The sequence below is a fragment of the Balaenoptera borealis genome, assembly GCF_965194805.1.
Source record: "Balaenoptera borealis genome assembly, chromosome: 2".
NCBI lineage: Eukaryota > Metazoa > Chordata > Mammalia > Artiodactyla > Balaenopteridae > Balaenoptera > Balaenoptera borealis.
In genome coordinates, this window is record NC_138867.1 from 99,401,090 (window position 1) to 99,414,666 (window position 13,577).

Sequence of the window (13,577 nt, forward strand, 5' to 3'; positions counted from 1 at the left end):
TTATTGACAATCACCACAAAAATAAAACATAACAATTCTATTTTTTAAAATAATTCAGATAACTTACCAACAAAAATTAGTAGAAGCATTATACAAAGTAACTATCGTCATTAGTAATTTAACTCTTTCTTTTAAAATGGAAATTAAGTTTAATATTGTATTAATAATTTACTGAATATTAGATATTACAAATCACAAATGTTTAGTGCTAAGTAAAAACTATTACTATACCCCGTAAACATAGACATTAATAAATTTTAAGCTAAAATGAAGACCTGTACTCTTAAAAGTAATGAAATCAATTAGCATAAATTAAAAATCAAAAAGTGACATCATAAATTCCCTGGCGGTCCAGTGGTTAGGACTCCACACTCTCACTGCCAAGGGCCCAGGTTCAATCCCTGGTCGGGGAACTAAGATCCCACAGGCCACGTGGTGTGGCCAAAAAAAAAAAAATTCAATGGCCTAATCCCAGGCCTACAATCACCATTTAATCTATACTTCTCATCACCAATGATCTGAAAATAAAGGAGATCATTTACATTGGTATACTGACATTACTGAAGTTACCAAATTCCTTTCCATATAGAAGTTTACAGGACCTTTATGAGCAAATAAAACCATCCAAAGATATGAATAAGTTAACTATGTAATTGCCAGAATGCAGGAGTCCTTTCTCAAAAAGGTACCTTTCAGATCAAGAAATCAGAAGCCTTGCTTTAAACCTGACTTTTTTTGTTGTTTTTAATTTAATTAATTTATTTATTTATTTATTTTTGGCTGTGTTGGGTCTTCATCTCTGTGCGAGGGCTTTCTCTGGTTGGGGCAAGCGGGGGCCACTCTTCATCGCGGTGCGCGGGCCTTTCACTATCGTGGCCCCTCTTGTTGCAGAGCACAGGCTCCAGACGCGCAGGCTCAGTAGTTGTGGCTCACGGGCCTAGTTGCTCCGCGGCATGTGGGATCCTCCCAGACCAGGGCTCGAACCCGTGTCCCCTGCATTGGCAGGCAGACTCTCAACCACTGCGCCACCAGGGAAGCCCAGAAGTCTTGCTTTAAATGTTGAATCTGCTCATAGATATTAGAGGAAAAGAAGGGACATAATTTTGTTTCCTGGACAGAATTTCAGTAAGATCTTACAAAGACGAGAAAGAAGTCCAATTTCTCCAAAGACATACAGATGGCCAAAAGGCACATGAAAAGATGCTCAACATCACTAATTATTAGAGAAATACAAATCAAAACTACAATGAGGTATCACCTCATACTGGTCAGAGTAGCCATGATCAAAAAGTCTACAAACAATAAATGCTGGAGAAGGTGTGGAGAAAAGGGAACCATCCTACACTGTTGGAGGGAATGTAAAATGGTACAACCACTATGAAGAACAGTATGGATGTTCCTTAACAAACTAAAAATAGAACTACCATATGATTCAGCAATCCCACTCCTTGGCATATATCTGCAGAAAACCATAATTTGAAAAGATACATGCACCCCAATGTTCACTGCAGCACTATTTACAACAGCAAAGACATGGAAGCCAACTAAATGTCCATCAACAGAGGAATGGATAAAGATGTTGTACATATATACAATGGAATATACCCAGCCATAAAAAAGAATGAAATAATGCCGTTTGCAGCAACATGGATGGACCTAGAGATTACCATACTAAGTGAAGTAAGTCAGAGAAAGACAAATATCATATGATATCACTCGTATGTGGAATCTAAACTAAAAACTGATACAAATGAACTTATTTACAAAACAGAAACAGACTTACAGATATCGAAAACAAACTTATAGTTACCAAAGGGGAAATGCAGTGGGTGGAGAGGGATAAATCAGGAGCTTGGGATGAACATGTCACACACTACTATATATAAGATAGATAACCAACAAGGATCTACTGTATAGCACAGGGAACTCTACTCAATATTGTGTGATAACCTATATGAGAAAAGAATCCGAAAAAGAATAAAAAGATGTATATGTGTAACTGAATCACTTTGCTGTACATCTGAAACTAATGCATTGTAAATCAACTATACTCCAATTAAATTAAAATAAAAAAAGAAAAAGTGACATCATAATCCGTTTTCCCTACTTTAACCTACTGAATGAACACTTTATAAATTAAAGGAAGAGCCAATTTGTTAATGTATTTTGCCTGAAAGATACTCATTATTTCTACTAATCTTTACTTTTCCCTTATTCACTAAATGGATATTTTTCTTTTATAGAAAACTATATGCCATGGGTAAAAGTATCTGTCATTGTCTGCCCCATAGAATTTGAATTTGCAAGAGTTCTGAGAGTTACTAAACGATAATTATTAAATGTGATGTTAAAACGTTGGTTTCATTTCTATAATTGTAGATAATCCAGAGACGTGAAAAGGCAAGCTTACATTTCAGATCCAAAATCAAGGTTTTTCATATACATTTTTAACTGTTTCTTCATTGATTCTATTAAGAAAGAAGCAACTTTAGAAATAAATTTAATAAAGCCAAAAAAATACACAGATTTATAAAATCTGATGATTTTTTCACATTGTAAATTATTGCCTTTTTCATATCAATTATGTTTCCCATAAAATTAAATATATACCAAAAATATAATAAGAGATTTTTCACCTTGTAAATAACATATTTAGAGACAGAAATGGATAAATGCTTTTAGCATACAAAATCAATGAAGAGTACATCTGTGAAAATAATCCTGAGGCAGTTGTACTTTCTAAAATGTTTTAATGCCTTAATTCCTTAATATACTTTTAAATAACAGTAACAGTAAATTATAATTTCTTATTCAAAGGTCATCTATTTCAATTTTTTAAATTCCTTACGCTAAAAAATTTCTTTAAAAAAATAATTCTTATGTTGTTAGTTCAAGTGAACAATTATTAAAGACTAATAAACAATTACTTGTTTGTCTAATATGTTTTTTTAAATAGACTAAAGGAGCCAAGTTATCTGCACAGAGTAAGTCATGGAACACTGATTTCCTGCACAAATTTTAAATATAAAATTATAATCTATTAAGACCACTACAGGATCTTTTGTAAAGAAAAATACTTATGTAAGAATACATGAATAATTTGTAAAAAATTTTTCTAAAAACTAGTACACAGGCTAAGGATAGTAGAAAAGGATAGAGGACAATGAGGGGAATGAGAGAGGGAGAGGAAGAGCCTAGGAAAGAAGAAGCAAGTGTGAAAAGAAAGGAGGGAGGACATGGTGACTATTGTTGATTAACACTGAATTGTATAACTGAAATTTGCTAAGAGAACTTAAATGTTATCACCAAAAAAAAAAAAAAAAAGTAAATATGTGAGGTGATGGATGTGTTAATTACTTCATAGGGAAGAAACCTTTCACAATGTATATCAAATCATCATGTTGTACACTTTAAATATCTTAAAATTTTATTTCTCAATGATACCTCCATAAAGCTGAAAAAAAGAGAAAGGAGGGAGAATATGCTAAGCAAAGCCAGTAAATAAAAATTTAGATTGGAAAAATTAAGGGGCAGTGATTTATTCTATGCTATGGGACAGAATTAGATGCAAAGTTTCATTACATCTAAAACACAGTTTAGGGACTTCCCTGGTGGTCCAGTGGTTAAGAATCTGCCTTCCAATGCAGAGGACGTGGGTTCGATCCCTGGTCGGGGAACTAAGATTCCACATGCTGTGGGGCAACTAAGCCTGCACGCCACAACTACTGAGCCCACGTGCCTCAACTAGAGAGCCTGCGTGCCACAAACTACAGAGCCCATGCGCTCTGGAGCCCGCGCGCCACAACAAAAAGATCCCACATGCCGGCCACAGCTAAGACCCAACGCAGCCAAAAACAAAAAAAATAAAATAAACTTTTTTGGGCTTCCCTGGTGGCGCAGTGGTTGAGAATTTGCCTGCCAATGCAGGGGACACGGGTTCGAGACCTGGTCTGGGAAGATCCCACATGCCGCGGAGCAACTGGGCCCGTGAGCCACAACAACTGAGCCTGAGCGTCTGGAGCCTCTGCTCCACAACAAGAGAGGCCGCGATAGTGAAGGCCCGCGCACCGCGATGAAGAGTGGCCCCCACTCGCAGCAACTGGAGAAAGCCCTAACACAGAAACGAAGACCCAACACAGCCAAAAATAAAAAAATAATAAATAAATAATAAAAAATTTTTAAAAAAATAAAATAAAATAAAACACAGTTTACTTATCTATAAAAATATCCACTCATACCTATTTTTAAGGAATAAATCTACATAGCAAAAATCCAGTTATATAAAACTTTTGAGTTTACTAAGTCAAAGCTAATTTTTTACTTTGAGCATCAATAACATTTACTTCTACACCAATGAAGTTGTATCCATGATCAACAACTTACCTCCCTGAAATTCAGTATCATTCAACGGAAAGCATTCTCTATTAGCATGACCACATTTTTAAACAGGCAATTTAGGGCAATAAATGGGGATATGTGATGAAGAAAGCTATACAGAAGTGCTCTTCTACATAATTCACTAACAGTGGTAGTGGTGAGGAACTTGCTCCTTCCAAAATCTTAGGGAGAAGACCCTAACACTGTAATGGTCACAGCTAAGAAAAGTTGGTTTGGAGTCTTAAAGTGGAGAAAAATAATTTTTCTTAACGTAACTCTCATGTTCCACATGAGAAATCTTATAATCCAAGCTATAGAAAGTTTCCAAGCACTGTGACTTGTTTCGTATACTGTAGTTCTCAACCCTTTATACTCACATGTGCATAAAATTCTCAAAATAACATCACTCATTACACAGTGATTTTTTAACCCACCACAAAAAGGTTGACTAAACACACGGTCACCTTATATATAAAGGAATACTCTCTGAGTTACATGGTTTAAATAACAATTCACAAAACAATCTACCCCACATCAAAGTGTAGAGTATACATGTAAAGCCTATATGTACACTCTACAGCTACAAATCCACAAAACCTAGAACTAATCCAGGCAACTCAACCAGATACAAAGCATCTGAAGTTAAAAGTCAACTAATATAATAAAAAAAGTAACAACTTTTAAAAGCCAGATTAAGTTAAATCCTCACATAATACTACACATTTTAAAAAATTTTAGTAACTAAAAATATTAATAATAATAGCTTTTAAAATGTATTTAAAACTACTTAAAGAGAGTAAGTGACTAAAAAAGCTCTGTATACTAGAAAAAATTAAATGTGTGTGTATATGTGTGTGTGTGTGTGTGTGTGTGTGTATAAAGTTTACTTTTAAATCTAATGTTTAGTTTTTCCTTACAATTTAAAACTACATACAGGAAACTCTAGAAGTCATAAATAAAGAAAAAAACAAAGTCCCCTCTTCTTGCTGAAATGTGTACATAATTGCAGTAGATGTAAGTTAGATATAAATATATACTACATGTATGTCTCTTATTCTATATAGAAATCTCCTTAAATATTTTCCCAAGGGAGTGGGAAAAATTTATTCTCTCAAATTGAAAGTTTTTGTCCACTAAAAATATTTATATTTGTTCTCAAAATTATAGCTGTCTTATATTCTACAGTTATTTCCATGTGAAAACTTCAATGTAAGTAGTTTATCACAGTCAATAAACTTGTTCAATGAATACTGAGAAATCTAAACTTATCCAGATTGCATACAAATGAAAATGTGTGCTATTTCAAAATTACATGCACCTCTTTAAAAATTACGGCTCTATCAAAGGCAATCTACAGATTCAATGCTATATCTATCAAAATTCCAATAGCATTTTTCACAGAAATAGAACAAATAATCCTAAAATGTGTATGAAACCAAAAAAGACCATGAATAGCCAAAGCAATTTTGAGAAAGAAGAACAAAGCTGGAGGTATCATGCTTCCTGAATTCAAACTATATTACAAAGCTACAGTAATCAAACAGTATGGTACTAGCACAAAAACAGACACATAGATCAATGAAACAAACAGAGAGCCAAGAAACAAACCCACACTTATATGGTCAACTAATCTACCACAAAGGAGGCAGGAATATACAGTGGAGAAAAGACAGTCTCTTCAATAAATGATGTTGGGAAAACTGAACAGCCACATGTAGCCACATGCAAAAGAAGGAAACTGGACCACTATCTTACACCATACACAAAGATCAACTCAAAATGGATTTAAGAACTAAAATGTAAGACCTAAAACCGTAAAACTCCCAGAAGAAAACATAAGCAGTAAGCTCTATGACATAGGTCTTGGCAATGATTTTTTGAATCTGACACCAGAAGCAAAGGCAGGCAATAAAAGCAAAAATAAACAAGTGGGAGTACATCAAACTGAAGAACTTCTGCACAGCAAAGGAAACCATCAACAAAATGAAAAAGCATCCTACTTAATGAGAGAAAATATTTGCAAATCATATATCTAATAAGGGGTTACTATCCAAAATATATAAAGAACTATTACAATTAAATATCAAAAAAACAAACAATCCAATTTAAAAATGGGCAGAGGATCTGAATAGACATTTTTCCAAAGAAGACATATAGATGGCCAACAGGTACATGAGAAGATGCTCAGCATCACTAATCATCAGGGAAATGCAAATCAAAACCAAAATGAGTCACCACCTCACACCTGTCAGAATGGCTGTCATCAAAAAGACAATAAATAACAAATGCTGGCAAGGGTGTGGAGAAAAGGGAACCCTTGTGCACTGTTGGTGGGAATATAAATTGATGCAGCCACTATGGAAAGCAGCGTGGAGGTTCCTCAAAAATTGAAAACAGAATTACCATATGATCCAGTGACTCCACTTCTGGGTATTTGTCCAAAGAAAACACTAACTTGAATAGATATCTGCACCACCATGTTCATTACAGCATTATTTACAACAGCCAAGATATGGAAACAACCTAAGCATCCCATCAATGGATGAATGGATAAAGAAAATGTGAAACACACATGCACACGCACACACACATATATATATATAAAGGAGTATTATTCATCCATAAAAAATAATGAAATCTTGCCATTTGCAACAACATGGATGGACCTTTAGGGCATTATGCTAAGTGAAGTAAGTTGGAAAAAGAAATGATATCACTTAAATGTGGAATCTGGAAAAAAAAAAAAAAAGCTTACAGGCAGACAAGCTCTAAGATAAAGAAAACAGACTGGTGTTTGCCAGAGGTAGGGGTGGAGGTGAGGGTGGGAGTGAAATGGGTGAAGAGGGTCAAAAGGGCCGTTTTTAAACAAGTAAGCCATGGGAATGTAATATACAGCATGGTGACTATAGTTAGTAATACTGTATTGTATATTTTAAAGTTGCTAAGGGAGTAAATCTTAAAACTTCTCATCACAAGAAAAAAATTTGTTCTAATTATGTAAGGTGACAGATTTTAACTAGACTTATTGTAGTGATCATTTTGCAGTGTATACAAATACCAAATCATTATGTTGTACACCTGAAAATAATGTTAGACAGTGAATATACTTTTTCTAATTAAACTTTAACTTTAAAAATATGGGCAATTAATCGCACACTTAAATCACATTGGCTGAATTCAAGTTTAGTCCCTAAAGAATACTTATTTATGAAATAAATAAATTCAACCTAAATTACTTGATTATTATTTTCTTTTGTTACTTATTTCAAACTATAAAGTTCATGTGCAAGAAGGCAACTTGAGGTACATATCCTCTATTATAGGTCTACACCTAATTATCTATAAACACTAATGGAAACAATACTGAACCAGTCAGGCACATCAATTTCCTTCCATTCCCTTTTATTAATAAGAACTTCTAACCCAGCTCAACAACTAATCACATTTCAAATTACTGACTTGAAAAAATGTATTAGAGGCACATTTTAAAAACAAATACAGTACGAAATCTTGCTTTTTACTGAATCACTGAATTTTGTTTGTTTGTTTTTTGGCTATTTGGATTACTTTCTTCTTCTGGGTAAGTTTAGTATGTAACTTTCATTCTTTAGACAAAAACCCACAGACTTAAAATGTATAAAAAGTTAACCTGGTATTGTCAGCTGAAGACACCAAAACTAGCACCATAAGAACAACTGTACTAAATTTTAATGCTGTTCATTAATAGTTCCATTTTCCTGAGTTTGCGTTTGTTCTTTGGCATCGGCTTAGGATATAATCCAGTTTTCAGAAGGTGTTCCTTGCTGAGGCGAATTTGAGCACCATGCTGAAGCTGGAAAGAGCATAAAGCTTGAAGAGGGCGAAGCAAAGTCTGTTAAGATAAAAAAAAAAGATACTAAAAATAGTGTGACAAATCATGATATTCTATCTAAATTTTTTCCTTAGAAACAGGGATTATTATATTTTTTATTATTAGCTTTTAACTATGAAAAGCAATAGGCACTCAAATATATGATAACTTCTAAATAAATAATTCATTTAAATTCATACCTTACATACCACTAAGGAATTCCAGTAAGACACAAATACTAATTTTCCATATAGGTGATAAAGTCTAAATTTAGTTTTATACTTTAATATATTCAAACACTACAAAAATTATTGCCATTATAATAACTAATCTGTAACAGCAGACTAAAAGAGACATTTAGGTACAAATTAGTTAATTCAGTTTCAATCACAGACTAACACAAACTTCCCGCTACTTGCTAACAACTGGATGATGGCAGCAATGGGTAAGTTTACTAATTCTCTCACACTACTCCATGGCCCACATACAAGTTAGATAACCAGGTGTGGGTGCATTTGAAATAACTGTAACTGTATACATACCTGTCTAAACTCAAATACCTATAGGGCCAGACATATAACATAAACATGTGACCTAGGTGGACCTATAAGGTAACAGAGAATGGTGGAGGTTGTCAAACAACTGAGCACATGTCCTTCTTAAAGTTATTCAAATTCAAAAATTAGGAAAAAAAAAAAAACATTAACCCAGTGTTTTAAACATATTTGAGTCAGAGTCTTTCCTTGGGCCTGAGATCCCTGATCTAACACTTTTAAATAACAAACTTGATGGTGCAGATTGTTTAAAAAGAAAATAAAAGGAACAAAGATAGATTTAACTACAAAAATTTCACAATGTCTATGTGAAAATGTATTGCCCCACATATACAACAAAAGTGGCAGCAAAGGGCTTAACAGCTTTAATTTACAATGAACTCTTACAAATATGTCGCAGTCACTGGTAGTTGCTTCTCCATATCCATTCTTTTCTTTCTTATTAAAAAAAATCTAAAATTTTATTCAAGGTGGCAATGTGTCCAGCTAGTAATACTACATTGACTAATGACAGTTTATCCAACAAGATGTAAGTGGAAGGCCTTGGGTTGGGACAGACCTAGCAGGCATAGGCTTTTGCCTTTTCTTCTTGCCTGGAACATGATTGCTAGTTGTGGGATAACCACTATGTGACTACAGGACAATAAACACGAAGATTAAAGCCAAATACATACAGTGATGGACAGAAAGACAGAAGAAATCTGGGTGTCTGAAGTCCTTTTCAGCTGCATCCCCAGCCCTAGACCACTAACTTCAGCATTTCTTATTACAAGAGAAAAATAAACTCATATATGGCTCAACAACTGCAGTAAGGGCTCTGTTACATGCAACTAAATGTTAACTCCTAACTGAGACACACCAGTAAGAAAAAGACAAACATCTTGGAAAAGCTCTGCCTGACATTATTGCAGAAAGTCTCTTAGGTATGTTCTCATTTCTTTTCGTATCTTCAATTCTTCAAACAAGAGAAGAAATACAGGAATGACTATATATTACTTTACAGAGTCAACATAAGGAAGTGATTGAATCCTGAAACATCATACCTAGGAAACATACCTTGGACCATATACAGACTGAGACAACTGAAGTTTCTATTGCTATTTTATGACATTTATTAGATTCTTCATAGATAGAAGAGTATTAATACTCCTATGATTAAAGGCCTCCAACTTTTACTTCCTGAAGATAAGATTCTATCAATTTTCTGAGTAATTAAGAGAATGAATTTTGGAGATAGACAGATCTGTGGTAGTCACTAGGGCTGTTCACAAATACACCAGTCCTCTTTCATGATACATGATCAGACTGCATTTTCTAGCCCCCTCTAAAGTTAGGCATGGCCATATAACTTGACTTGGTTAATGAAATGTGAGCACAAATAATGTGTGTCACCTCTGGGCAGATGCTTTAAAAGTGGTGTATGATTCCCCACCTCTCTTTATTCCTTCCTTAATAAAAGTAGAATGATGTGTCTAGATGGTGCATCCATCAGCCTGGATCCCTAAGTGACTATAATTAGCAGAGGTCCCCCTGGCAATCCCACTGTACAGACAGTGTGTTATGCCATTCTGATTTTGGGGTTTTAAGTGACTGATGCAATCACTTACTAGCTATGTGTTCCCAGATAAGTTATATAACCTCTATTTGCCTCGCTTTCTTCATCTGTAAAGTGAGGAATATTATGTCCACCTTATAAGGTTATTATTATGGTGCACTTACATGATACATTTAAAGTGCTTAGCATATGACTTGATTGATAATAAATGATAATGTTTCTCTCTACATTCATAACATTATATCTGGGGCAATGTGAAGCTATATGAGAGGTTTACTGGTTCAGAAGAATAAAGAAAATCCTCTACTTACAAAATTAGTTTCTAAAAGTTTATTTGGGGGAAAATCAGTGTTCTGTAAATCCTTTGTCTACAGATGCAACGTGACAGTTTCAAAAGACCGTTATTAACAACTACTGGTGATGAGTAGAGCTAAGACATTTAGGTTACAGCACAAAGCTCTGCCACGTCTAGTTTCAAAAGTTCATAAGGCTTCCAAGGTATGAGTAACCCTGGTAGATGTTATAATGGCAAAATGAAAATCACCAACTTTCAGTTCAATTTTTCTGTTAATCTATAGACAAGAATCAGAGGCGAGGAAAGGCAAAAAGATGAACTCTTCCTGAGAGCCCGGTGTCAGGCAATTAACATACATTATCCCATTCGATTCTCATAACAATATTATTTGGTAACTATTTTTTGTATATTACAGATAAGAAAACAAACACAAAGAGATTACATGAATTGCCTTCTGGCAAAAACTGCTGATGCTAAGTGATAAAGTTTTAACTCAAACTTGCTTCAAAACTCATATCATGCTATTTCCAAGTGATTGAAAACTGCTCAAGAATAAAGGAAGAGAATGAATCAACAGACTAAGAAGGCCATTCTATGCCAAGTTCTTTATTTTGAGGAGCCCTACCTCTACAGAATGAAGCCAGCTGAAAAATTACTACTCTCCTCCATCATCTTAAGGTTTTATTAGGATGCCCCTAATAAAAGGTTATTGGGGGGAAAAGGCATGTTATAGCTTTCCTCCCCAGGAAGGAAAGAAAACACCTATTTCAGAGCAGATGTTCAGAATAATGTACTAATTTTTTTATTGTAGCTAGATTTAAATAAGCTGGACTTGGTGTTCCCCCACTAAGAAAGCTAATTGTTTGCCAGATGTAATAATAAGCAACTTGGGATGTTTCATATGCTTTTTTTCTGCTCATGTTCCTACGACCATCTTATCAGCACCTCCCAAATCACATGTCTGATTATCAAGCATCCTTCTTCTACTCCTGGTCACTATAGCATAACCACTCCTGGTGACCAAAGCAAAAAGAATGAGAACTCTAGGACCCCACTTTTGCTTTGGGATTTTATGTTCAATTTGATCGATAGAAAAAAATAAAAGCTCCAAAAGCTGAAGAGATGATAGATCCGGATACCCTTCTGTATCTTAAACTTTGCCTGTTGTTAGATATTATACTAAAAACGTAAGATAGGTTTCCTGCTGTGACAGTAATTAACACCAGAATAATATATCTTATAAAACTGGAAAGGGGGAAGCCGTAGCAGCATTTGTAGTAGTAGTAGTAGTAGTAGTACAAACCCTATGCCAAACCCTAGCCCTATTATACTATAACTACTACTACTAAAACACCACCGTTACCAACATTAACGCTTCTGTTTAGGAATGCAGTAAAGATCCAATTCCAATTGTGGGAATAATAAATATAAATCCATAGAAGATTCTTTTTATAAACCAGAAGAAGAAGAGGAAAGAAATTTTAAATTTATAGCCAAAGACCATTATATTTTTCCCTCAAGATTTAAACTTTTAATGAGGCCTATGTCTGATGTTGGCTGATCCTAGGATTTTACATCAACAAAAAGGAAAATACAGAGACTGTACAGAAAGCAAGCTTAAACAACAGCCCTGGGTTTCATCTTTCCTTTAAGACACCTAAAAATAATGTTTTCTGCTGAAGAACATACACAGATGATGGTTAATAAACAAAACAGAGAGACAAGTATAGGGGTATAGTAACTGTTATATTGATGGAAGGTACACGGGAGTAGGTGATAAAGTCAGAGGGGAGAAAAAAAAGTCTGAGAACACTCCCTGGTCATTTGGAGGAAGGATTTAGGATCCCTCACGCATTTTTTTCCTCAAAAGAGAGAAAGAGAAATTGCCTAGACCCAAAACTAAGTCTACTCACACAGATACACAGAAAAATAGCCTACTCAGGAAAGCCTACTTCTTTCAAAAGAAGAAAGTCTCCAACTCTGACACATACCATGGCTTAGGGTAGGGGAGAGGAAAAGGGCAATTCAATGCTGCTTCTGGCATTCTTTAACGTCCCTTGTTCTGGAGGTCTTTCGTTCTTTTTCTTGGTAACTAATCCACTTATCCAGTTACTCTGACCTAAGCTTTTATCCATTACTAGAATTTCCCTCATGGCTAAGGCACACTTTTATAATAGAAACCATGGTATATAATGAGAGAGAGAGAAAGAAGGCAGGAAAGAGCATACTTTGTGCGTGCGTGTGTGTGTGTGTGTGTGTGTCAGAGGAGGGAGTTATAAAACTCCATTTAGTTCGCTATTTTTTTCTCTTGTCATAACTGTAAAGTTTCTAACATGTTCTAAAAGATTGAGATGTTGGTGAGCTCACTGAAACATTATTATTTACTAATGATTATGAATTATATATGAAATCATCAGGCTTTCATGGAAATTAAATAAAATGTTGATTGCAGGTTATAACCTTTTCATATTCTGTAGGCTTTTTTCTCAAAAAAAAATTATATCTTTTTATACCCTAAGCAAGGTTAATAAGATAAACAGGGAGTTGGTATATCTCCTCGAATAAAAGCACCAATGGAAAAAATCTTGCTGTAAAATGTTCTTTTAAATAAAAAAAGTCTAGTACAAGAGAACACAAAATACTTAAACAGAAATACAGACTACTGAAAGACATATCTAGCCAAAAAAACTATATTTAATGTTATGCTACTTAAAAACGATTTAGCATATTACAAATGCTGTTTGCACAGCTTAGAATGAATATTTAAATAATGCAATCTGGAACGTTAAACTAACAGGAAAACACCAGAGGGGAAAGGAAGGTTATAAAAGTGCACAAATTTCTATCACAGATATAGTCTACTTGTCACTTAAGTTACAAATTTAACAAGTTATGCATTTTTAAATTTTCTAGACAAAAATCTAACCAAATTCCTACTTTCAAAAA

The 13,577-nt window shown here is 34.4% G+C and overlaps 1 protein-coding gene across 1 annotated transcript in view; it reads right to left on the reverse strand.

The window, feature by feature from the left end:
• Nucleotides 1–7,762: 7,762 nt before the first annotated feature.
• DTWD2 (DTW domain containing 2) overlaps nucleotides 7,763–13,577 on the reverse strand; it is a 118,976-nt gene continuing 113,161 nt past the window's right edge. The window contains exon 6 of the mRNA XM_082378407.1: nucleotides 7,763–8,248. Coding sequence (XP_082234533.1) covers nucleotides 8,078–8,248 — 171 coding nt within the window. The 3' untranslated portion in view covers nucleotides 7,763–8,077. The remainder of the gene's footprint in view (nucleotides 8,249–13,577) is intronic.